Source organism: Saccoglossus kowalevskii, chromosome 3, assembly GCF_978046115.1.
Source record: "Saccoglossus kowalevskii chromosome 3, keSacKowa6.1, whole genome shotgun sequence".
In the NCBI taxonomy this organism is placed as follows: Eukaryota; Metazoa; Hemichordata; class Enteropneusta; family Harrimaniidae; genus Saccoglossus; species Saccoglossus kowalevskii.
Genome location: NC_140643.1, coordinates 39,355,741 through 39,383,478, shown reverse-complemented (window position 1 = coordinate 39,383,478; position 27,738 = coordinate 39,355,741). Strand labels below are relative to the sequence as shown.

Genomic DNA, 27,738 nt, shown 5'->3' with positions numbered 1-27,738 from the left:
TATGCCACTAAACTATCTGAATATAATCCATATGTCACTAAACTATTTGAATACAATCTATATGTCACTAAACTATCTGAATACAATCCATATGTCACTAAACTATCTGAATACAATCCATATGTCACTAAACTATTTGAATACAATCCATATGTCACTAAACTATCTGAATATAATCCATATGTCACTAAACTATCTGAATACAATCCATATGTCACTAAACTATCTGAATACAATCCATATGCCACTAAACTCTGAATACAATCCATATGTCACTAAACCATCAGAATACAATCCATATGTCTCTAAACCATCAGAATACAATCCATATGCCACTAAACTATCTGAACTGAATACAATCCATATGTCATTAAACCATCAGAATACAATCCATATGTAACTAAACCATCTGAATACAATCCATATGTAACTAAACCATCTGAATACAATCCATATGCCACTAAACTATCTGAATACAATCCATATGCCACTAAACTATCTGAAAACAATCCATATGTCACTAAACCATCCGAATACAATCCATATGTAACAAAACCATCAGAATACAATCCATATGTCACTAAACCATCTGAATACAATCCATATGTCACTAAACTATCTGAATACAATCCATATGCCACTAAACTATCTGAATACAATCCATATGTCACTAAACTATCTGAATACAATCCATATGTCACTAAACTATCTGAATACAATCCATATGTCACTAAACCATCAGAATACAATCCATATGTCACTAAACCATCAGAATACAATCCATATGCCACTAAACTATCTGAACTGAATACAATCCATATGTCACTAAACCATCAGAACACAATCCATATGTCACTAAAACATCAGAATATAATCCATATGTCACTAAACCATCAGAATACAATCCATATGTCACTAAACCATCAGAATACAATCCATATGTCACTAAACCATTAGAAAACAATTCATATGTCACTAAACCATAAGAATACAATCCATATGTCACTAAACCATCAGAATACAATCCATATGTCACTAAACCATCAGAATACAATCCATATGTCTTTAAACCAGCAAAACCACTTCATATACAAGCATGCTAAAAACGTCTAATTACCTTGGATTTTATGAGCTACATTATAACCAACGTTTTTTTTAACTTGTTTGTTTTATGGATGAAGAGAGAGGAGACAATGTCTGTCGTTGTTGTTGTTGTTGTTGTTGTATGTTTTATCTTATTGATGTTTTGCTCTTCTAGACTATCAATATGGTGTTAGACTGGCAAAATCCGAGAAAATCCTCATCAATTTCTCAGCGCAGAGTGAAGAAGATAGAGCAAGATTTGTGTCTGATTTAAAAGAAGCTGTTTTAGAGATGCATGAAATGGAAGATTTAAGAATAGGAGGTAAGAAAAACACCATTTATGGCATTTTGTAATTTGTCAATTGCATTATGTTAGTTAGTTGTGTGTATGTATTTGTAAATATGTGTGTATTATTTATGATAAAAGAAAACTGTGTGTCTATCTTATTTTAAATTCTGCACCAAGATTTAATAATCTATATCTTACTTATATATTTGTGTACTCTACTTGTAAAGTAAATAGAGATACAGTAAAGGTACATGAAACAAAGATGTTAATAGCATATCAATAATCTATCAATTGTACATGTTGAGGTAAAATTTACTATTAGGTTGAGGCTTCACTAGCTTGCTGGAAAAATACAGTCTGAATTCATCTTCAATATGGATCATATTAATTACAGTACAATTTAAATGCCTATGTCAACTTTTGATCATAAAATAAACATACTATATTTTTTTTTTTTAAATACTTTTTAAACAATTTTGTGGGAAAGTGATGTCCATCTGTAAATAAAATACCTGGAAGTCGTATAATGCTGGAGTTCATGCAGACATACTATAGGTAGATCATGCCAGAATGACATATGTTACTGGGGTTCAACCACACATTGGTAGGGAGACCATGCCAGAATGTCATATACATGTATTACTAGAACATTACATCATACTTAGTGTTTTCATTTGTCCTGTTATGTCTGTATTCACTTCATGTATCATACCTGTATGCTAATGATTCCTTTTAATTTGGTCATTTGGCAGGTCTGTTCCAAGGCAACCATACCATGCGTCATAGCGTCACATACACCTCAACTCTCTCTTAATTAAACTATCACTGCATTATATCTTATGTTTTACACAATACATGGTGCAATAATCACTTACATATATTCACTGGTTTGCAACTCTAATCTTTATATCCAAATACTGGTATATCTGAAAAGTAACCTCGCCATTATCAGTTTGTTATTTTGTTTTGTTTTTGCATTCGCACATATCACAGATAAATTACACTAGTAATATATTTGTGCCATTCTGACTACACACTGACTGAGTAGTTTTAAGTATATTTCGGCTTGCCTAAGTATGTATTTAGTGGTGGTCTGTTGCTCTTCTGTCATCTTTCTTATACACCAATTTATTGAATTGCAGTCTTTGACGATGTCGTGGTGAATGCAGGTAGGCATCACATATGACAAGAAGACTGATGAAGAAAAACACATGCCACTTTTAAACCAAAATTGAAAAAGTAATAATTAACAACAAATTGAAATGTTGATTTTATTACTCCTTTATCAGTTTTAACGATAACGTACATGTATATCAAAACTCTGTATTGCTCATACCTAGAGCAATTACACTTTTTTTTGTTAATTGACAATTGGCAATGTTATTTTCTTTTAATCAGTCAGTTTTTCATTTCTTTTTAAATACCATATTTGCTCTGTTAGAAATGCATATGAGCCAGTCATCACATTTGGTATATACCAATTATAAAAATATTACTTGTTTTGATCATGCATAAGAACATGCACTACTAATAGAGTAAATATAGTATATTATACGTAATTAATATTTTGTTCCTGGAAATGGTAAATATGGTATAGGATTAAATATCATCTGCTTTGTGTATGTTTACGTTAAGACTGAACAATGTTTTTAGTTAATCATTTCATAAGGAGGGGGGGTCTTTTTCTTCCAAAAATATAGGTCATCTTACAATGTAGTGTGTGTGTCAACTTATTAATTAGTATGATCATGCATATTGGTGTTCAGTCTTCCTCTAGTCTTCCATTTTAATGTAGTTTTTAACTCTCAAACATCATCAGCTTTGACATTAGAAACTTCATTATTTCACATCATATTATAAATTACTATATTTCAGCATTTAATTATTAGTCTCTGTTTAAACATAGATTGTCTTGCTTTTGCAATCATCTATTTCTTTTTTTTTAAATCAGTCCAAAGAAACAAAACATACATATGCAGGTTAACTTGTTTTTGACTCCCATGTGCGAAGCACAAAATGGGAGTCTTTGCAGTTAGTGTGTCTGTATGTCTGTATGTGTGTGTGTATGTGTGTATGTGTGTATGTGGGTATGTGTGTATGTGTGTATGTGTGTATGTGTGTGTGTGTGTATGTGTGTCCGACTGTTCCACTGCTATCTCAAGAACCATACATCGGTTTTTGATGAAACTTGGTGCATAGATGCTCTGGGCCAATGCGCAGATTTGATTAGGTTTTGGTAAAAATCCATGCTCGTTAATTACCTAATTTGCATGATAATTAGCTAATTTTTAGCTGTTCTATGACTGTTCCACTGATATCTAAAGAACCACTCATTGGATTTTGATGAAACTTGGTACATAGATGCTCTGAACATATGCGCAGATTTGATTAATTTTTGGTAAAAATCCGTGCATATTGATTACCTAATTTGCATGATAATTAGCTATTTTTTAGTGGTTCCATGACTGTTCCACTGATATCTAAACAACCACTCATTGGATTTTGATGAAACTTGGTACATAGATGCTCTGAACTAATGCTAGGTTTTGATTAGTTTTTGGTAATAATCCGTGGACACTAATTACCTAATTTGCATAATGATTAGTCAATTTTCGGTTTTTCCACTGATATCTCAAGTACTAATCATCACATTTCAATGAAACTTGGTACATAGATGTCATACGACACTGCACAGACCTGATAGTTTTTATGGTAATATCAGTACATATTAATTACCTAATTTGCATAATTAATTAATTTTCAGCATTTGATATAAGTAGTTAGCATTACATTTCAATGAAACTTGGTACTTCCATACTCAAGGACTATGCAGAGATTGATTGTTTTCGATAAATATTTGTGCATATTAATCACCTAATTTGCATAATTAGTTAATTTTCAGCTTTTCCACGGGTATCTCAAGTACTAATCATCGCATTTCAATGAAACTTGGTACATAGATCCTTTAGGACTATGCAGAGACCTGATTAGTTTTAGGGTAAATAATTGTGCATATTAATTACCTAATTTGCATAATTAATTTTCAGCTTTTCTACTGATATCTAAAGTACTAATCATCACATTTCAATGAATCTAGAATTATGCAGACCCAATTAGTTTCCGGTAAATATTTGTGCATATTAATCACCTAATTTGCATAATTAACCAACTTTCACACTGATATCTCAGGTACTATACATCACATATCAATGAATGTACATGGATGCTGTAGGACAATAGACAGACCTGAATAATTGCGGGTTAAAATCTGTACATATTAATTACCTAATTTGCATAATTAACCAATTTTAAGCTTTCACACTGATATCTAAAGTACCGTAAAAACTCCAAAATTTCGACCGGTTTTAAATAATTGGTGTTAGATATGTGACGTGTTTTTAGAGTCAAAATTAAGGTGCATTTTCGGACGGTCGAATTTTTCAGAATAGAAATCAGCAAATGAAAAAATGGGGATGATAGACAGTGTGCTTCATTAGTTTTTAAAAAATGCAATGTCCGTCAATTGACGTAAACTTCCTCATGTTTCACGGTAAAAGCAAAGGTCGTGGCCGAGTTGTAACTCAAAATCTAAACAAAGTCATCAATCAGTGAGTATTATGACAAGCAAAACAAAACATCAAGACGCGGAGAAGAGGTCAGCACAAAACTAATAGGTCAAAAGACAAAGCTGTCTCGCACTACCTAGAAAAACTTGCGAATGTTCGAAGTACAGGTACCCATTGGACAAAAGATACATGGAAGTTTAGCAAACGATCTCCCCGACCCAGTGCAATGTATCCGGTTAGAATCAAAGCTCACGTGTCCCTTATTTGAGGGACCAAATTCTGCCGTAAATTCGCCCTTGGATTAAAAAATAAAATGGGATTTAAGAAAATAAAATGGGACTTTTAAGGTGTATTTTGGCGTCATTTTTCGGACATTTCAATCAATCCTGCCGGCTAAAATAGAGTCTAAGTTTTACCGTAGTCATTGACGTTTATCTATTCAAGAGTACACGTGTATGATTTTTATCGTGACTAGCGTGAGCGGGTAAGCTTCCTTTCGAGAATGAGCTGTTATCACTGTGAACAATGTTAAATTATTCTTCAGATGACCAGTTTATTTTTTAAAAACAACTAATTTTTTTATTTAAAAAAAATCATGCCGTTTTCGCATCAAAATCCAAGCCAAAACATCGTACTACAACACCAATCTCTTCCGCATTGCGTTCAATAACATTAACATATTTAAATAAGCTATGGTAATTTGAACACGTTGGCATCATCCAGCTTTTTGATTGGTTAATTAGCGATTTGACCTATTTGACCTAAGAGAACATGGCGGATATCCTACAGCATCAAACGTTTATACGAGACCGGAATCATTCGCTTACGATGAAACTAAGTTGACTTTTATTTGTATTTCATAACCATTCAACAAATTTATTTTGTGTACATTATTATAATCACTACTGAGTACAGTAATAATCAACAATTCAGAAACGCAGCATGCCGAGATTTTTGTGTTCGTTTTTATTTCAAACTTCGTTTATTTAGAATATATTTTCGTTACCAATAAAATAAAAATCTCTCAGTCAATCAGAAACCCGGATTCATGCCTTCGAGGAAGGTCCCGTTTGAACGCTCACATCGTGTTTTTTTTCGTTTGTGGGAAAACTAAAACTGGTCGCAATTTTCGAATAAGAATGAGTCGGCAATTTTTAGTGGAATCGAAAATTTGGAGGTAAATAAAACACCGAAACCCGGCAAATAAATAGGCGTTCGAATTTTTAGAGGGGTCGAAATTTTGGAGTTTTCACGGTACTAATTATTTCATTTCAATGAAACTTAGTATAAAGATGCTCTAGGACAATGTACAAACCTAATTAGTTTGGGGTAAAAATCTGTTCATATTAATTCCCTAATAAGCATAATAATTCATAATTTTTTGGTTCTAATCACATTTCAATTAAACTTGGAGACATAGATTTTCTGTTACATTGCGCAGACCTCATTAGTTTTACACTCAAATCTGGTCATATTAATTTTCTGATTTGCATAATTAGTTTTCAGCTAAGTAATTTCGAATTATATTTAATGTGTCTCCAATACTCTCAGCACATGGGAGTTCTTTCTAAGCTTTCTTTGATTGTTTGGTGACTCTTTAATGACTGGCAATTTTTGAAAAACATTTAAACAGTTTCTGAGGTATGCCTTGGCTGATTCAATTCAAATTTTGTGTCGACCTCATGCAATCTCACCTATCTACCTATTTGTGTCTTGGTGTCACACTATTCTGCCATTTTAAAAGATAACCTCACTAATGACACTGACTTGTGATTACATGGCCTGAACTGATACACATGTGTGTGAATTTTACTCCAGTACAAAATGGATTGGAGAAAGGCAACATCTTAAACAATTACAACAAGTCATTGTCAATGACACGTCCCCGTTCCGTTCATATTTGAGTGACATATACATTCAAAGCAGATCATGACCGAAATGCACCTGCATATGTACAACACATTGTGCTAAATCTGAACAAAATCCATCCATGCATGACTGAGATCCGGTTCTGGAATTGTGAAAATACGTGATTTTGATGCATTTTCGGCCTTAAAATGGCCATCATTCCGCTATTGTTAAGCAGATCATGAAACAAATGCACATATCTATTTTTGACATGATGTACCATGTGTGTGTGAAGTTTGAACTTGATCAATCCAGACATGTCTTGGATACGGATCCAGAACTGAATTCTTTAACAAAATGGCCGCCAGTCGGCCATTTCGAACTTGATCCGAAAAAAAAAAAAGACGTGCATCAAGGTCCTATTATGTTTAATGTATGTACCAAATTTGAACAAAATCCATCCATGCATAACTGAGATATGGGTCCGGAATGGTGAAAATGTGCGATTTCAATGCATTTTCGGCCTTAAAGCGGCCCCCATTTGGCTATCGTTAATGAGATCATGAAACAAATGCACATACATATTTGTGACATGATGTACCTTGTGTGTGTGAAGTTTGAACTTGATCAATCCAGACATGTCTCTGATACGGATCCAGAACTGAATTCTTTAAAACAAAATGGCTGCCAGTCGGCTATTTCGAACTTGATCCGAAAAAAAAAATGACGTGCATCAAGGTCCTATTATGTTTAATGTATGTACCAAATTTGAATGAAATCCGTCCATGCATAACTGAGATCCGGGTCCGGAATAGTGAAAATGTGCGATTTCAATGCATTTTCGGCCTTAAAGCGGCCGCCATTTGGCTATCGTTAATGAGATCATGAAACAAATGCACATACATATTTGTGACATGATGTACCTTGTGTGTGTGAAGTTTGAACTCGATCAATCCAAGCATGTCTCAGATACGGATCCAGAACTGAATTCTTTAAAACAAAATGGCCGCCAGTCGGCCATTTCGAACCCGATCCAAAAAAAAAATGACTTAATGAACTTAATCGGTCCATGCATGTTCGAGATACAGGTACGCACGGACGGACGGACGGACGGACGCACACAGGGCAAAACATAAGTCCCCGTTTTCGGACTGCGTCCGAACGGGGACTAAAAAGAATAAAATTACGTTTCATTCTACTGCTGTGTTATGTAGATGCATGGTTTAGACCAGTTTTATGTTACATAGAATTTGCATTTTACTGTATTTACATATACAAGTATTAGATCCTTATAAAAGTTTTCCCAGTTATAACTAATAACACTTCTTCTTTTCCTATCTCAGCTTTTTATTCTGCACATCTAATCTCTCACCTGGGAAACTTCATATCATGGTGTTGTGATTCGTTTTAGTGTTATTGTTCGTGATATCATGTGTTAGTTAAATTAAGACAATTACATGTCATATCACTTCTGTTTATTGCATTCATTTACCATACTCATAAAGACTGAACATGCAGTGGTCAGGCATTCAGCCCAAATTACTATTATATTTATACCATAGTTGATACATCACATGTTTGTCGTGTGACATGATGTATATCTATGATAACAGCATGCAAATGAAACAAAAATAATTTTCTGTCTTAATGCTGTTTGCATATGAATATCCTAATATTTCACCTCATGTGTGTTCTGCTGTGTATTTGCATCAAATGTGTATTAGAAGCTGCATCCCTAATATAAGTTACACCCATTAAGCTGCAGCTTCTAATACAGATTTTACAGTATTACATAGTTTGTATAATGCTGGAACAGACATCACATTGGAAATACATGACTCGTAGTCATAAGACTTGCACCGTTTGTTTTGGATATATCAAATTTATATCTAAAATTGCTCACTGGAATTCGCTGATTGCATGCCTGGAGAATTTTGTTTTGTTTTGTTTTGTTTGCTTTGTTCATCATAAATGTAAACCTTTTTGTATGTAATCTGGCAGCCATGTAAAGGCAATGTGCACACTAATTCCATTCAACAACTTTATTACACAATTATACACAACTAGACAACTAAACAGTCAATTATTGTGAAATTCATGACTCTCCATTTCATACATTATTATATTTGTTTTATACTTCACATCAATTTAGTTTGAAATATTAAAAAAAAATTGGGTTGTGAATATTTGAATCAAAACTCGACAGACTTCACCAATTTTGATTCAAAATGGCTGCCATTAGGTGCATTAATATTATTGGGGTATTATAGTATAGGGTTACTAATGAAATGTAATCTAAGTAACACAATTATTAAGAAATTTCTGAGGATCATATTATACCATACTACCAGTGCATAGGACTGTACATGATAATGCAGAATACCATATAAGATTGAACTGTCTGTGTTACTTGTGAACTATAGAAAGCGTCTATCCTTACTCTGGGAGATGAGAAAAAAAGTTACACACTTACATCCTGAGAATATACCCAACATGTCCGAGTCATATTTCAAGTTGTGAGGTGGGGGGGGGGGGGCATACAATACTATAATGTGTGATATAACGTGTGTGTTGTGTTCTTTTAATCATATCACTTTCAAACTCCAATTTCTTGTTATAAAGTCATCTCAATAGATATATTGACCAACTGTCTATTACATGTATTTTCTTTGCAGCTGAACTTCAAAAACAGACATTAACACTGAAGAGGTCACTTGGTAGTGGTAGTGATTCAGGAGTTGGACTTGACACTGATAGCATAGCAAATGGTGATCTCAGAGACAGCATGGATTCATTGACAGTTACTGATCGCAGTAATTCTCTGAAACGCTCAGCACTCTCTAATTCTTTAATGGATCTCAAAGATACATCAGGTAAGATTGTAAACTATATTTCTAGTTAATATTTGTACTACTATACTAGTCGTCGAGTGTGATGTAATGGAACATGGTGAGTGGAAAGTGACTATGGATGATCACAAATATGTATCGTGTTTGCTCTAATAGAAGCGCACATAAACAAAACATTTGCATTTATTGTATGCCGGATCTGTCACTTTCGTATGCTATTAATAGGGCAAATACAGTAAGTACCTGAACACATTGTAGATTACTTTATTTTATTTTTTTTTAATTTCGCAAGTATGAGAAAACAGCAACATGTCTCAGCACATGTTATTGGAATCTGCAAGACACTGAAAAGTATCATCCCCACTAGTTTTGTAAATTACATCACAAAAATTACACTGATTACTGTAGATTATGGACTATATACCCCGGTACCATATATAATTTAGTTTTATCTAAAATTCATCCATACATTATATACACTGCATTTATATCTGTAAATTATGCTTAAGGTGTTCAAGTAATCAACAGTGTACAAATCGCTTGTTCACATATAGGATTAGCTCATGTGATGTTTGTTTTTTTGACAAGAATGGTTGTATTCCTTCTGAGAAAATTTTTGAATTACATTCAGCATTGTATTTGTGTGCATTACACATTCATTGCACTGCGTACTTTCAATGTTATTTAGAACCATATTTTAAACAGTTATTTTACTATAATTTCATGAATAAGCAGCAACATTGTATCTATTTCCATGTTATTATATGTTTATTATACACTTACTGTTATAGTTCCATCAGTGTTGTGTACTTGTAGCATGATGATATCGTTTCTTGCAGAACACATGTTTCATGCCTGTTTACATAAATCACACTTGCACACAATATTTATTTGAATATTTTTCAAATAAGTCTGTTTTCCAATGTCCCTATCTTTGTTAATTATGTACATGTTAAACAATTTTTTGTTTTTGTTTATAAATGTTTGTTAATGTGTGTTGTCCAGTGGATGCTGTGAAAACCAGTACACTACCACACAGGGATTCATCACCATCATTCTTATCAACACCCTCATCATCAGCACATGCTGTTCCACTTTCACGCCAATTATCTATTTATAAGCGTTTAAAGGGGCACGGTGAGTCTCTCTGAACTGTGCCCTCTATCTCATTCTGGTAAACAGCATGCCCTCTATGGTTGCTTCCTTGTCTTTACTTGTTTCACTCTTTGCTGACCTTACCATGCACAATCCTGTAATAATCATCTGCTTATCATAGGGTGCTTGTTTGGAGATTAAAGTAGAAATAAATAATATAGTAATACTACAGTTTGTTACAAATTAATAATTATTTAATTCTGAATAATAGTTGTGATATTAAAGATAGGAAGTATTTGAAATTATGCGTAACATCTAATATTGAATGATAGAAATGGTAAAGATAACACATTGACACCCACATCGTATGCTGCAGATTGTTTGTGTGACCTTGATTGTGTTAATTATTCATAATTCTCAGCATATTTATTTCCTCAATCTCCCCCAAGATTTGATGTGTGTGTGTTTGTTATTTAGTGCAAAGTTATTATACTAATATCAATAACCTTCTTCCCTTGCCACTGCTTTGTGCTCATCTTTGACTTCTCTTGCATTGCTTGTCTGTTGTTTTAGGCAAGAAAGGTCGCCGAGACAGTGCCGGATCTCTTGACAGTGGAATGGTTAGTAGTGACCTATAGTTCTTGATAGGAACATTTTTATCAAGATTGTGGCACCTCTCTTCCTGACTTATTATGCGACCATTTAATAACTAGTCTACAGTCCATTCATTATACACACAATTGTGGCAGAATAAGTGTTTAGAATTTTGTGCAAATATTTCATAGTTCATGAAAAAGGCAGACATACCAATCCAAAAGCCCCATTAGAAAATAGAATTTGTAAACAATGCCCATTACAGGAGATCGAAGACGAATTACACTTTCTTTTAGTTTGCCCACGATATCAAACAGATAGAAATGATTTTATTTCCAATATTTTATTCCCCAAAGAAATCATTACCAACCTGCAAAAATTCACATATTTAATGAAAAGTAATGACAGAAATATAATAAAACTTTTAGGGGAATTTTTACATAAATCATTTATTTTAAGAAATGAGCTTTTTTTGGATATAATACCTTGACTCTTTTGTTTCTATTTTTTACGTTATCGTACTTTGATTTTTTTTTAATCACTTTTATATTTATTGCTGTAAACCAATAGAACATTTGTAATTCTAAGGATGCAATAAAGTTATTATTATTATTATTATTAGTTTTATTGCTAAATAAAAAAAAGTAAATAATCTCGCCTAGAATCTTCATAAGTAATTCTCTTTGCACCATCTTCTGTATTCCCTTCTGTCTTTCACACTCTTATCTTCATCACAAGATGACATTCCCTGATACAGGTCATTAATTGTGAGTTGTTTAGTGGTTGTATTTATGTGTCCCTCCTAACAACAGCTTGGTTTGAACTTCAAAATGAGAGGATATCTATTTTCAAGATATATTTCTGTAGCATTAGTGGAATAATCTCTCAGTGGACACCAAGACAAACTCAATGTACATCACCTTTAATACCTCTGTGAAGTTCCAACTCTGCATTAATACCAAATATATCACCCCAACATTGTGTTACTTGCAGTCAGGGCAAGTGGTGTGATCAGTCATGTGAATTAGCTGGACTTATACAACGATACACGATACACTTAAAATGCAGTGTTGCATCTGACCCTAATGTAATGTTAGTTCAAAATTGAATTTGTATACATTAATGCAACTTTGTTTTTTGTTTGGGATTAGATATACACGCGAGACATATATATCATGAACCAGTTGCAATTGTATCCATGCTTTTTATCTGATATTGACTTGCTTATCTTATTAAAATGACAAATTTTCAATACAACAAAAACATTTCTTTTAAATATGAAAACTAAAAATTAAAAAAAAATTAATAACAATTTTTTGATTTATTTTCACAGCCAGCGAGTATCCATGATTCCATCCCTGGTAGGAGAAGATCACCATTCAAGGCGTTTCTGAAACCAAACAGGAAAACATCCAAGAGTAGTCTGTCATCATTCTATATCAACTAATTGTTGTCATCTGATAACACATGGGTCCAGTACTGATATGATGCAGTTTTTTTATTATTTTAACATATAGACTATATATTGTGGAGGATGGGTAGCAGGTCAACTGTCTGGATACCACTAGAGAGAGCTGTTTATCTGATAGTGTTATTAAGGTGTAAACAGTGATGAAAACTTGTGAATGTATGATGTTGATGTATGTCAAGAAACTTGACATAATGTGCATTAACGTTACTCATGCTTGAGAATATCACATGATAAGTGTACCCAGATTACACATAGCATGCAAATATCACATGATAAACATACCCAGATTACATATAGCACGCACATATCACATGATAAACATACCCAGATTACACGTAGCATGCACATATCACATGATAAACATACCTAGATTACATATAGCATGCACATATCACATGATAAACATACCCAGATTACTTGTAGCATGCACATATCACATGATAAACATACCCAGATTACTTGTAGCATGCACATATCACATGATAAACATACCCAGATTACATGTAGCATGCACATATCACATGATAAACATGCCCAGATTACTTGTAGCATGCACATATCACATGATAAACATACCCAGATTACATGTAGCATGCACATATCACATGATAAACATACCCAGATTACATGTAGCATGCAAATATCACATCATAAACATACCCAGATTACATGTAGCATGCAAATATCACATCATGAACATACCCAGATTACATGTAGCACGCAAATATCACATCATAAACATACCCAGATTACTTGTAGCATGCAAATATCACATGATAAACATACCCAGATTACATGTAGCATGCAAATATCACATGATAAACATACCCAGATTACATGTAGCATGCACATCACATGATAAACATACCCAGATTACATGTAGCACGCAAATATCACATGATAAACATACCCAGATTACATGTAGCATGCAAATATCACATGATAAACATACCCAGATTACTTGTAGCATGCACATATCACATGATAAACATACCCAGATTACATGTAGCATGCAAATATCACATGATAAACATACCCAGATTACATGTAGTATGCACATATCACCACAAACATGTAGTCAGATCTTATTAAAAAATAAATATCACATGACAAATCACATAATGCAGGCATATGATAAAATAAGCAATCTCGTGTTCATCTCTGATATTTTAGGTGAAGTCAGTATGAACAGAATTTATCAATCACACTGAAGGCTGCAAACAATTGTTTTGTAATATTAGTATATTAATATAGTTAAATTTGCACTAGGAATGAGAAACTTATAAACAATCTTAGTTTTATAAGTATCTCAGCTAGCATTAAATACAGAATATAATAGCCAGTCGTTAGTCCCAGTTGCTCATAATTTGTTATTATATTTTAATTATGTAAAATCATATTGTTACTGAATTGTATATATTTAGATAATATTCCACACAAGGTGGCGTATATACAGAACATTTTTATTAAATTCACTGTGGTTTGTGACCGATTTTAACACATTGTTTTTAACTGCTAAATTGTTTTATATTTTAAACTGTTATTTGTATTTCTCAGCAATGCACATCTATATGGATGTATTAAATAGTACATGCTACTACTTTACACAGGTGCTAGGCATCTATAATTCTACCTCAGGATACAATGTATTATGGGATTCTTTTCTCTTGGGGTCTGTTTCCAGCACATCAAAATAGAAGAATTCCTGGATTTCCATAATACCAAATGCGCAGATTTGACTTACTCGCGTCTTTTGCGCACTGGATATAGGACGACACAACTTAAGCATGTACCACTGCAATAAGCAATACTATTTGCCTGTAATGGGCTGTGTGTCAGAATTGAAATAATTACATCTATTTTTTTGTTTTGACATGTTGTGGTCATCATCAGATTTCCATCATGAAATTGTCACATTTTGTCCTGTCTGTTATGCCTGCATACCATAGTGGATAGTTTCCTGGGGTTTACATCACTCAATCACTCTGACGTACTCTATCAGCAAGGTGCATGAGATTAAATTTTGTTAGAAGCTTAATATTTGATGGGTTTGAGCATATTTCAGCATGCGCAGAAGATAGATATTCTTAGCTGAAATGATCCCAAACCCCAATATACAAACTGCCATATAGATTTACATTTTATGTTAGTAAAAAATAAATTGGGATCTCAATTGTACGAATTTAAATCTGATTTCATGTTTACATAAATTTTTCATTTCTGTTCCAAATTTACAATTTATAGTTTTCAAAAAGATGACAGTTATTTTTTGTTTTGTTTTTTAAACCAGGGTTTTATTTTGTAATTTCTTGGGAGTTGATTTTATCTTCTGTTTATATTTGTTTATATTTTCATTTTCTGTGCAAAGAATAATGTTTTCAATTCTATGTAGCATCGTTAGTTTTACCGTCTACACACTATACCAGAATCCTATGTTAGGATTGATACTAATAGCACAAAAGCCCAAATTGGAACATTAATTTGGGTACAGTCTTGCTTCCTGGAAAATGGATCAGATTTAACTATTTTTGATTCTGCATAATTTCTAATTATGTTGATTTTTAAAAATTGCACATTACTGTTGAAATTATACACAGAGTAAGAAATGAGATCTGTGGCACCGCTGTGAGGTTCATTCTTATGTGCATGTATTGACTGGTAAAATATCAACACAACTTTGAATTCTCTGGCTTCCTCACATGGTTTTACTACTGACCACTAGAGGGCAGTAGACATAGAACAGATATGTGTGTAGGCAACACGAGCATATGTGAAACACTTTTATTACGATTTTAATTATTGTTAGTGGCTGTAATTCAAAAACAAGGACTAATTCACAACATTTGCCATCAGATTGTTTTTTTTTTTCATTGCTTCCATTTGATTCTTTTGTTATGAAAATATGCATGCTTACCCATGCTTGCGATGAGATCATGGGTTGTGCTATATGATGCTGTACTTGCATATGCAGTTGTTTTCAATGGCGTCCTTCAAATGTAATTCTATTTCATTGATAAATACATATTTTGTTATTATATTAGAAGTGTAATATACAGGTTAAGGTACACCAATAACCACATTGTATTAGTTGTGTTATAAATCAATCAGCCATACACTACATGTATATGTATCACATAACTAATTATTTCTGTAGCAATGCATCATCAACAAATTTTATTTTGAGTAATTATCAGTTATTTCACATGCAATAACTTCTGTCTGAACTTTGTGAGGGATATACTAACTTGAAAAAGAAAGACGATGATACTATGAAACCCCCCACCCCCTTTGAGTTAAGGTATTTTGAGTTGTGTATGATTGTTTTTACATTTGTGATATACTGCGTTTTTATTCATGTAATTTTTTTTGTCATAATCTTTTTGAGGAATCGCAATACAACAAACTGGGATCAAAATATACATTGTGATTAGTTTCTGGTATTTAGAAAAAAAGTCACTCTAAATTTGATGATACATTGTACTATTGACCCTGTACTCTGTCTTTCTACCCTCTCCACAGACAAGTTTCATGTTCCATGGTTGCTACATGTATGTTATTGACCGTTATGTTATGTTGATGGCACTCACAACAGAAAGGGAAACAGGTTTTCTTTATTTTATAAACGTTGCATAAACTTTCACAGTTAATATGAATATTTAAAATACAGAATCAACACATTTGGTACAAAACTGATGCTGGTATAACATCAGCCTTAAAACTGCTCATTGCTGCTGACTAGAAGCTAATTAATATTGATTCCCTTCACGCACATAGTTGTTAGTAACCAAGTAACCTGTAACTTATCTATTCCAGTTGACTGTTCATAAATTAATGATGCGTTAGTATTTTAATTGTTTTTACTTTTCGAGATAAAAAAAATGCATCTTGCCAGCTAGAAGCCATTCTACGAGTCTCTGTGATTATATTGCAAACTAGACTTCCAAATATGGAAACTTGATATACTAATATTATGAATATTTACAGTCATGTGACAAGTTCTCTGAGCAATGATTGGCCAGAACAAAGAGAGCGAGCGAAGTCGGCAAGTATTTCTGTGGTTGTAACTTGATGTGCCTCTCCTGAATATTTTCATTTTGTGAATCTAGATTTGAAATGGTGCTCTAGATAATGAAATAAACCAATAAAAAGAAAATAATTTTTTTTTGAGGAATCAGTGATGCAAAATGTGCGTTTTTTTGTAAATATGGGTATAATTCTGAATCAGGTGCATGTTTGAGACTCGGTAGCAGTAAAAAATAGTTTTCTTGGTGATTGAATTATGACATTTCTTTATATAGAAAGGGGTATGTAATAATAATTGTAAATATGAAATATCTTGTTGTGATGGGGTTGTATTGTCTTTGATTTCTGTACAGTTTTTGATGCCATTCATGGTGTACACCAGTTTTATGTGATGATCCTTCGTAAATGACAAGTTTTCAATTCTGTTATTTTGTGTTGCTCCTGTAAACCAGATAATAAAACTTGTGAATGGAAGAAAATGATATATATTAGTTTTGCTTCTCTTTTATTAGCTCCGCTGTAGACTTTGTCGAGCGGAGCTTATCATATGAGTGATTGTCCTTCGGCGTCCGTCGTCCATCAATGTTTTACTTTTTCGACTTCTTCTTGAAAACTACATGCCTGAATGCTTTGATACTTTGTGTATATGTACCTTGGGTGGACCTCTCTTAGGTTTGTTCATTTCATAATGATATCTTTAATTCTCTAATTTTGGTGAATTTTGACTTCTTGTTAAAAACCAACAGTTCAATTGCTTTGATATTACATATATAGATACTACATGTAGACCTTTCTCAGATTTGTTCATTTCGTGATATCTTCAATTCTCTAATTTTGGTGAATATTTTTGTCAATTTTGGTAAAAAGTGATATTTTCGACTTCTTGTTAAAAACTAAGTCCGATTGCTTTGATATTACAAATATAGGTACTACATGTGGACCTCAGATTTGTTCATTTTGTGGTGATATCTTCAATTCTCTAATTTTGGTGAATATTTTTGTAATTTTTGGTAAAAGGTGATATTTTCGACTTGTTATTAAAAACCAAAAGTTCAATTGCTTTGATATTACATATATAGATACTACATGTAGACCTTTCTCAGATTTGTTCATTTTGTAATGATATCTTCAATTCTCTAATTTTGGTGAATATTTTTGTCATTTTTGGTAGGAAGTGATATTTTCGACTTCTTGTTAAAAACTGTAAGTCTGATTGCTTTGATACTATGCATATTGTTCATTTTCTAATGATGTCTTCAGTTCTTTAATTGAAATGTGCATTGCTAACAGCGGAGCTATCTCAGCCGATAGGCTGCTTGTTAATAACTGCTGGAGACAACTATCAATTAATTAATTTTAACATATTCTCTGGCTTTGCCACCCATGAATCTTGTGAAGAGACACAAAAACCACCCTCCCCCAGGGATCATCCCAAGCTTGTTTGAGCTCTCTCAGATCATTGGAGGGTGTATGTGATAAAAAGCCACCCCACCCAAAGATATTTCAACTTATCAATGAGTCACATGATGTCATTTACTGGGGTTATGAGACCCTATGATGAATATTCAAGAGTTACTACTATCCCCTTGGAAACTGAAAAAATATGACATTTTTGCAAAATCCTTGACACCCATATGACTTTTCAATATTTGCAAGCTGACGAAATGTTGAGCTATAGTGACATAAATGTGGTGGGCTATCAAGTTGAGCAGTTTCACATGCTATTCATCCCATGTAGAAATCAATACCCTCGTTTGTCTAATTACATTGTATATGCTATATCAATTATTATGATTGTCAAGAAAAACGCCACATAATTGGGCTGATTACTGATTGTTCAATCGCTGAGGGTCCTACTTATTATACTGGGTTCCGTCGGAATTCTTAAATGTTTTGAAGTGGTCTTGACCTTGTTCCTTATAAATTTTCAGTAATACTGACTTCGAAAATTATGATACAAAAATAATTCCATTCATACCACAAACCAACGCCGTTTTTGTTTACTTTTCACAACTGTTAGTGTTACAAAGTATTTCACTTCTGGTTAAAATACCAGCTAATCGATCGTAGACCACAAGTTTGGAGTCCGTTTATGATCTAAACGAAGGCAGACAATTGCAAACAACTGCTGTCATGGCAAAACGTTGCGCATCGTGAATGATTTTTTTTTTTCACTGCATGCAAATTATTTCCCCTGATGCACTCAACCACCGTCCCTCAAGGGACGGTGACTCAACAAAGTCAAAGTTGACGTACAACATGTTGCAGAACGCGTGAAAAGTACTTCGCGTTCCACTCGCTTTGAAGCTGCCGCCTATGCTAATGAGCATAGTCGTCAGGACGAAGCATTACAACTCCAAGATGGCGATAACGTTACACCGTAAATAGGCAGTCAAAACCAACGTGCACGTTACACTATTTAATTTTTCTAGCCAGCGGTGTGATGTGTCTAATCACCGCAAACCATGTGTCATTTGTTTGGTCCCACAATTTGTCTTCCATGTGCTTGCCGATCACCGAACAGTGCGGCATGTCGCCGGTACATTGTGTTTACACTATTTTTTTACCGTACCATTTGTAAGTCATGCAGTGAACATCGACCATTGGGATTCGCGCTGTTCGACCCACCAACCAATAGAAATCGTGCTCTTCGCAGAGTGACACTGCGATCCTGTCGCAGAGTGCAATAATCGACATTCGGAGAGTCGCTCAATCGCGTCGCAGAGTTAGTTTTTAGACCCCAATACATACATGTTATAAGACCTTGATAAAACTCTAAAATGTTAGTCATGTATATTCTGAACTGTCGGCAATTGAAAATCGGCTTCATGGGATGTTGACCACAGCTGTGGCGTTTACAATCTTAAACGGGATAACGAGTTACACTTGTTTAATTATACCGATTCATTAGGATTACTAAATACCAGATCATTTTATCGTCTCTGAAAGATATTGTGAGTTATGAGTTAATAAAATCGTATTACTGCCACGACGAAAACGTTAAATTGAAGGATTCGGCAATCAGTTGCTCTGCACAGTGAACTGAGGCTGATAAAAAAAAAATACGAAAGGTCTGTTGGACGCTTTGCCATTTGCTCGTGGATAATACACCATTGAACGCCATACTCCTCTCACTGAAGGACTACAGATTAACGATATCGTTTTGAACGACCGCCTTGTTGCCTAGTTACGACTTAGGAACGCTTCGTCATTAGGGGCGCAACTTAATAGGAAAGGTGTATTCATTACAATTGTAGAAATAATTTTGTTAGAATACATATTGTGGATTCGAATCCACTCATGGCCAACTGTTTAAATGGTTCAGAAATAGCTATATCCTCTTAACCAAGGGTTCCATCGACCGATTCGCATGGTTTCGCTGAAGCCGACCGTTCATGGCCGCTTGGGACCGTCCCTACGAACCCGTGCGTGGTCGATCGTGTTAGAAAAAGTTGTATTCGAGCCATCAATTAACATTCCTGTAACAACTCGCATCAAATTAAAATTTCAATCAGTGGATATTGTTGTCTTATATCACGCCTTAGCTTAACAAAAACATTTGGAAAGACTTCACAACGCATGCAATATCTGGACTATACACACAACAGTGTAGTCACAACGCATGCAATGTCTGGACTATACACACAACAGTGTAGTCACAACGCATGCAATGTCTGGACTATACACACAACAGTGTAGTCACAACGCATGCAATGTCTGGACTATACACACAACAGTGTAGTCACAACGCATGCAATGTCTGGACTATACACACAACAGTGTAGTCACAACGCATGCAATGTCTGGACTATACACACAACAGTGTAGTCACAACGCATGCAATGTCTGGACTATACACACAACAGTGTAGTCACAACGCATGCAATGTCTGGACTATACACACAACAGTGTAGTCACAACGCATGCAATGTCTGGACTATACACACAACAGTGTAGTCACAACGCATGCAATGTCTGGACTATACACACAACAGTGTAGTCACAACGCATGCAATGTCTGGACTATACACACAACAGTGTAGTCACAACGCATGCAATGTCTGGACTATACACACAACAGTGTAGTCACAACGCATGCAATGTCTGGACTATACACACAACAGTGTAGTCACAACGCATGCAATGTCTGGACTATACACACAACAGTGTAGTCACAACGCATGCAATGTCTGGACTATACACACAACAGTGTAGTCACAACGCATGCAATGTCTGGACTATACACACAACAGTGTAGTCACAACGCATGCAATGTCTGGACTATACACACAACAGTGTAGTCACAACGCATGCAATGTCTGGACTATACACACAACAGTGTAGGTTTACAAACTATGGGAGATTTACTATCGTGATGTACAAAATACATCCGCAACTGTTTACAATCTGCATACAGACAATCGACAGACAATATGGGAATAAGCGTGCTGCCAGAAAAATAAGACACGTGGCCAAGAATGGTATAAACTACGTAATACGGGAATACGCATGCTGCAAGAAAATAAGTCACGTGGCCAAGAGTGGTATAAACTATGTAATACGGGAATACGCATGCTGCAAGAAAATGAGTCACGTGGCCAAGAGTGGTATAAACTATGTAATACGGGAATACGCATGCTGCAAGAAAATGAGTCACGTGGCCAAGAGTAGTATAAACTACGTAATACGGGAATAAGCATGCTGCAAGAAAATGAGTCACGTGGCCAAGAGTGGTATAAACTACGTAATACGGGAATAAGCATGCTGCAAGAAAATGAGTCACGTGGCCAAGAGTGGTATAAACTACGTAATACGGGAATAAGCATGCTGCAAGAAAATGAGTCACGTGGCCAAGAGTAGTATAAACTATGTAATAGTATATCTGACGTGCAATGATGATACGTTTTATACATACCTAAACGTCATCGTTTATATTATATTGTTAGATACAAGTTAATGGGTACCATGACCTTTTAGAAAGAATGTTCTTTGGGTTTTTGCTTAACATTCTGTAGAGCAGTTCAAAGACAATATATATTTGCTACTGTGCTCGGCCGTGACGTGTACATCCCGTGGTCAGATCTGTGGTTAGACGGCCTTGTAGGTGTTGGGTTTCAGCTAAGACAACTCTTACTCTGTTGCTTCTTGGTGTCATCCGAACAACATTACACGAAACACAGCACGATAATTTGACTCGCTCCAACTGAATCAACGGGTAGGATGTTTTATTAATTTTATTTAATTACAGTGTGTAGTTTTGAATTTATGTATTTATGTCTACCCTGGGACGACTCCGGGCCTGAAATGCGGTTGTAATCGGTTAGCTGTCAACGAACAAAAACAGTACATTATTTCTAGAATCCAGAGAAACGAATGTTTCGCCTTGTCCCCAACGTACCGCCATGTCCACATACCGATAGACGTACTAATATAACCATGGAAGGTAGCCTTCCATAACTAACTAACTAACTAACTAGTACGTCCATGAAATAATAGTGATTTAGATTACGTGTGTGCGACGGTTTATTAGTAGCCTGACATAACATGTGAGTTGTAGGTGTGTTCGTAGTCCCACTGATATACTGTGTCATTTATACGGTATATAGATGATGGACACGCACCTAAGTAATATCACAATTTGGCTAATTGACTTCGAGTTTGACGTCACTGCATGAGTGGCAATATCAGGGATTTTTAGATCGGTTAGGCGATGGAACATGGCACGTATTGTGATTATCGCCCAAATATGTGTTATGAAGCATAACAGTTTTAGTATGTAAACAAGTGGATTTGTTTTCTAATATGAATATAATCTGAAAGAGTCTCCATGGTAATCACATAGATGTCATACGCGGAGTAGATTATAGTTTTATTTGGGAATTTTTTTCTAATTTTAGAATTGTTTCTAGACGTTGTAGTACTCTTTTGATGTGACGTGTGACCCTAATCTTGGCATACGTTTGAAAATATTGCCGATATAAATAAAAGTTATGACCTTCAAGTCATTAGCTGACCTCTCAGATCATGGCGACATGCATGTTTGAATGTATTACAAAACAGATACGTATAACATCGTTATCTCATTAGCGCATTCATTCATAGATATGTCATGAATTTGTTTACGCGTGTCTGTTGGTCGACTTATTCAATGATTCGCATGTTTCAATGTATAAATCATTTTATAAAAACAGTAAATGTGATTTATTCTACGATAAAAACGAACGCCATAAAAAATTGTCGTTAGATGTCATGGGTGTACTTTACTCCACTACGTAGAGAAACGTACAGGTACTTCGAAGCGCACTATGTTTTTGAGTAATGTACACCACACTGAATTATTCACTTGGAAATGCAATATGGACGAGAACATAATTTTTAATACTGTCATTTGATATTGCATGATGTATCATGGATGCACTGTTCGATAATGTAACCAAATCAGGTAGTTTGAAATAGCATACATGTACATAGAGATAAATGCACAACCTCTGTACATGGATAATTGGCGGTACGCATGGTTATTTGGTGCTTACAATAACAATCCCTGCCTATGCCTATTACTAGTTTTGATTTTGCGTCTAACATGTCGTGCAAACGTTTTTATTTCATGATAAATCATAATTCGATTTCTCTCTAGAGTATCAAACAACAATATTAAATAAATATACATGGTGTTCATGCATCTTTAAATCAAAAGATGAGAAACTACTAGTATCTAACTTTTTGCTTTATTTTCCGATAGAGAACGGATGATACTGATCAATTCTGTTATCGTATTCAACAGATTTGATTTCTTTTTTTAGCAGTGTCGATGTCCGAATATGACGTTAAAATCATTAGTGGTCTTCACGTGTATTACGAGTAAGTACGCCACCACAGTTGACAATTGTCCAATTGTTACATCACGTTCACCTGTTTGTCTTTGAATTAATTGATGCATGGTATTGTACGATTGATATACGATTTTCATGATGTTAAAGTGCGTTTGATAATAAGTCCGGCATTATAGTAGCAAGAGAATAATTGTTGTCAAACGTTATCGTTGAACATAATGAAAACTTGAAAAGTAGAAACTATGTAAGTATATATAAATGTCGATATCATTTACTGTCGCCATTTTTTTGTATTGTTCCATGATATCCCAAATTATAAACGATTACAATAGTTACACTTACTTGCTTCTGCTACGTCTTTTTTAGCTATGTTAATCACTGGTAGTAACGGCGATGACTGTCCTTTAAACTTAGGGGAACTACCAATATGGCTGACAAAATTAAATACTGACTGCTGCACTAAAATGGTCGCTGCACTCCGTTCAAATAAAGAAAATTGCGAGTAAGTTTGCATCGAGCGTATATGTAACTATAAATGCACTAGGTGTGCTCGATAGTATTCACACAGACAATGCATTTATTCTACACGCGTTGTACACGTCGCATGGAACCCTCCAACAGGGAGTGTTGTGACGACTATGATATTGTAAGATTCATTGTATTATCGTCCAGCTTCGGTGGAATATGACAACATAGTTTTGTTTATATTAAAGGGCGGTGGTCGTCGCGCAGCGCGTGTTCGGATTTCATGTAAATAAACAATGTATTTTTCAAGCGTTCAAGTTGTGTACGTCGCTATGAGTCCCATATCGGATAGGCCGCGGCGCGACGATCACCGCCCTTTAAATCCTTTGTCAGTATTACCAACATCCGAAATGATGAACAGCGCACTGCTATATTGAAAAGGAGAGGCGAATAGTCGGAAGCATTACCCAGTGCACAATCTGCCGTAGAAGGTCGACCTAATAATGCCTTCGCCCCTTTACCAATCTTTCATTTCAGAGAAAAGGCGTACGGGGTTGGAGAGTGTGTAGACGCTGGTGTAGTGAAATGCATTAATGTAACAGAGGACAACAGTCTAACAACGGCTATGCATCATCAGGCTTTGTCATTTGTTGCCGTGGCAGATGCCTACATATCGATATTCTGCACTGAAAAGGACATATCAACAGGTCACCTGACTCCTTCGATTAAGCTACCCGGATGTAACGATGGGTTAACCCGGGAGAGTTCCAATTGTGGAACAGAATTTGCTGCGATTTTCAAAGAAAACCGCGTTGATCTAAGGTTATGCAAGTACGTATGTGTAAAATCAAACCAGTAATGATTGTTATTGTAAGCACCAAATAACCACGCGTACCGCCAATTATCCATGTACAGGGGTTGTGCATTATCTCTATGTACATGTATGCTATTTCGCTGGTGGACATTCAAACTACTAGTACCTGATTTGTTTACATTATCGAATATAAATTTTATACATGTACTCATCATAGCGGGGCAGTATTTCGAAGAGCACTGGTATTTTTCACAATCAATCATTCATTGTGTCATGTTCAAAAAATGTAAATGAAAATTATATTTGTATATTTATCGTTAACGTTCCTTGATATTTCGATTTATTGGTAACACAAATATTCTTGTATATCCCATCAAACGAACATTACTACATGTTTATTCGTGACTATACTTGTACATATATAAAACAATAAAAAGACAATGGTTGCTAAAGCAAAATGCATCTCCGGTGGGATTCGAACCCACAGCCTCCGAATTGCTACACCGCTAGAAGTCCGACGCGCTATCCGTTGCGCCACAGAGACGATCTGGCTTAGGACTCCAAATTTTCACGTGCCATTGGTGATTAGATTAAAAATGTTGGGACAATACAATAAAATAAATCACAACCTGATCTTTTTATCTGGTCTATGTGATTTTCTAATACAATCAAATTGTGAAATGTTTCCAATTATTGTATTTAAGACACAAAAATGATCTCCAAAGATCGGTCAGTACGTTCAGCTGCGTTGAAACTTATCGTTCGGTTAAAAATGAATAAGAACAATCGCCACGCCGGTTTTAGTTTACTCACATTTCCTCTGTCATAGATACAGATGGTAAAGAAACTGTGGTGGTCATGGGCGGATGGGGGGAGGGGGCGATGAGGTGGTTTGTGAATTATCGCCGTATTACATATTATAGCAAAATATCATGGTTTTCAAATATAATATAATGGGTATTTTTAAGTCTTGTTACTCAGAGTAGCGCCTTGTTGAAGGACTGCGGTTGTACACTGCGGTTTACTTTGCTCATGCGTAGAACACGTCATTAATATTTCGCTTTGTCTTCTCCAGGGCTTTCGATGAAATGAACGAATGTCAGGCAACGATAATAAGAGACTATTGCCCTGATATGAATGAGACACAACTGAACATATACGTAGCACAGAGATCTGATATGAACTTCTTTTGCACTGAACACAATAAACAGACGAACTTGGATGATGCTTCAGAGGACGATGATGATTTTCTCGGTGCCAGTGTCGATGGGAACGGAACAGCAACATCTTCTGTTTTAGGAATTTCCGTCATTGTATTGTATATCGATTACATACTGTGCCTATGTTTGGTATGACGGAATCACAACTGGTCACATCTGTTCGGTTCTCTGTGCTTGTGTACATGTATATTTGACGCCAGGGCTTGTAACATCATATTGAATATTCATTATCACCATAGTCCGATGATTGCGATATCAGACCATTATTATCATTCTCCATATTTGGACATTAGGTGACGTCATTGCTGTACACTGTCAGATTGTTTAATATACCATTGTTCATATTTGGACATTAAGTGACGTCATTGCTGTACACTATCAGACTGTTTAATATACCATTGTTCACATTTGGACATTAAGTGACGTCATAGCTGTACACTATCAGACTGTTTAATATACCATTGTTCATATTTGGACATTAAGTGACGTCATTGCCGTACACTATCAGACTGTTTAATATACCATTGTTCACAATTGGACATTGAGTTACGTCATTGCTGTACACTATCAGACTGTTTAATATACCATTGTTCATATGTGGACATTACGTGACGTCATTGCTGTACACTATCAGACTGTTTAATATACCATTGTTCATATTTGGACATTAAGTGACGTCATTGCTGTACACTATCAGATTATTTAATATACCATTGTTCACAATTGGAAATTGAGTTACGTCATTGCTGTACACTATCAGACTGTTTAATATACCATTGTTCATATTTGGACATTAAGTGACGTCATTGCTGTACACTATCAGATTGTTTAATATACCATTGTTCACAATTGGACATTGAGTTACGTCATTGCTGTACACTATCAGACTGTTTAATATACCATTGTTCATATTTGGACATTAAGTGACGTCATTGCTGTACACTATCAGATTGTTTAATATACAATTGTTCACAATTGGACATTGAGTTACGTCATTGCTGTACACTATCAGACTGTTCAATATACCATTGTTCAAAACTGGACATTAAGTGACGTCATTGGTCTACACTGTCAACTGCTTAATATACCAACGTTCAAAATTGGACATTAAGTGACGTCATTGCTCTACACTAAGGATTTTAACTTAGTTTGGGATCACCAGCCTATAAATGAATCAGAATTAGAATGCTTTCATTATTGGTTCCATATTAGGTTCAGTGATCACGATGATTTAGAGAGAACTAATTACGTATCGTGACTTATAAGGTATTTTTGTTGTCCTGATAACGGTACTAGCATATTCTAGTAGATTGTCATGACATGCTTGTTATTATTGCATTATTTCAAAAGTCTTAGTTTTAAAGGTTAGATAGAAATATCATAATAACTTTTCTCCCTTCTTTTACCGATCTGTATTGTCACTGTACTTTTTCCCAATTCTGTGCCTGGTTTCGTTTTGTATTTAGTCTTCATGTCCAATTTTAATTTTAATTCCGTAACGGGAATTTTAAGTGTTTCAATAAAAATAATGTCGTTTGACTGTATTAACAACACAATTTAGCAAGATGTGATCGCGTCCATGTGTGTG

At 34.8% G+C, this 27,738-nt stretch overlaps 2 protein-coding genes and 1 non-coding gene across 5 annotated transcripts in view; 2 read left to right on the top strand and 1 right to left on the bottom strand.

Annotated features, from left to right (window-relative positions):
* LOC102807480 (IQ motif and SEC7 domain-containing protein 1-like) overlaps positions 1–17,300 on the top strand; it is an 83,378-nt gene extending 66,078 nt beyond the window's left edge. The window contains exons 10-13 of one of the 2 annotated variants that reach the window (XM_085497186.1): positions 1,259–1,405; positions 9,462–9,659; positions 11,304–11,350; positions 12,658–17,300. In XM_085497186.1, the coding sequence (XP_085353312.1) occupies positions 1,259–1,405; positions 9,462–9,659; positions 11,304–11,350; positions 12,658–12,771 (506 nt within the window). In that variant the 3' untranslated portion in view covers positions 12,772–17,300. The remainder of the gene's footprint in view (positions 1–1,258; positions 1,406–9,461; positions 9,660–11,303; positions 11,351–12,657) is intronic. The other variant, XM_085497187.1, reaches the window with a different exon arrangement.
* Positions 17,301–21,779: 4,479 nt separating this feature from the next.
* Positions 21,780–27,706, top strand: LOC102807354 (uncharacterized). 2 transcript variants are annotated; one of them, XM_085496599.1, is made up of 5 exons: positions 21,780–22,033; positions 23,622–23,679; positions 24,018–24,153; positions 24,654–24,947; positions 26,006–27,706. In XM_085496599.1, exons 2-5 carry the CDS (start codon positions 23,640–23,642, stop codon positions 26,283–26,285), a joined length of 750 nt encoding a protein of 249 aa, XP_085352725.1. In that variant the 5' UTR covers positions 21,780–22,033; positions 23,622–23,639; the 3' UTR covers positions 26,286–27,706. The 2 variants fall into 2 exon arrangements, with proteins under 2 accessions (XP_085352725.1, XP_006815987.2); XM_006815924.3 differs by having other exon boundaries at positions 23,561–23,679.
* TRNAR-UCU (transfer RNA arginine (anticodon UCU)) lies at positions 25,391–25,474 on the bottom strand. Its single transcript is given in 2 exon segments — positions 25,391–25,426; positions 25,438–25,474. It is a non-coding gene; the product is annotated as a tRNA-Arg (tRNA).
* Positions 27,707–27,738: the final 32 nt, after the last annotated feature.

What these genes read in the sequence shown, in the direction of transcription:
- LOC102807354 (XM_085496599.1), top strand. Translation starts at nt 23,640, where the DNA reads ATGACGTTAAAATCATTAGTGGTCTTCACGTGTATTACGA. An exon ending in GGTCTTCACGTGTATTACGA is followed by an intron (nt 23,680 to 24,017) that starts GTAAGTACGCCA and finishes CGTCTTTTTTAG; the next exon opens with CTATGTTAATCACTGGTAGT. An exon ending in TCAAATAAAGAAAATTGCGA is followed by an intron (nt 24,154 to 24,653) that starts GTAAGTTTGCAT and finishes CTTTCATTTCAG; the next exon opens with AGAAAAGGCGTACGGGGTTG.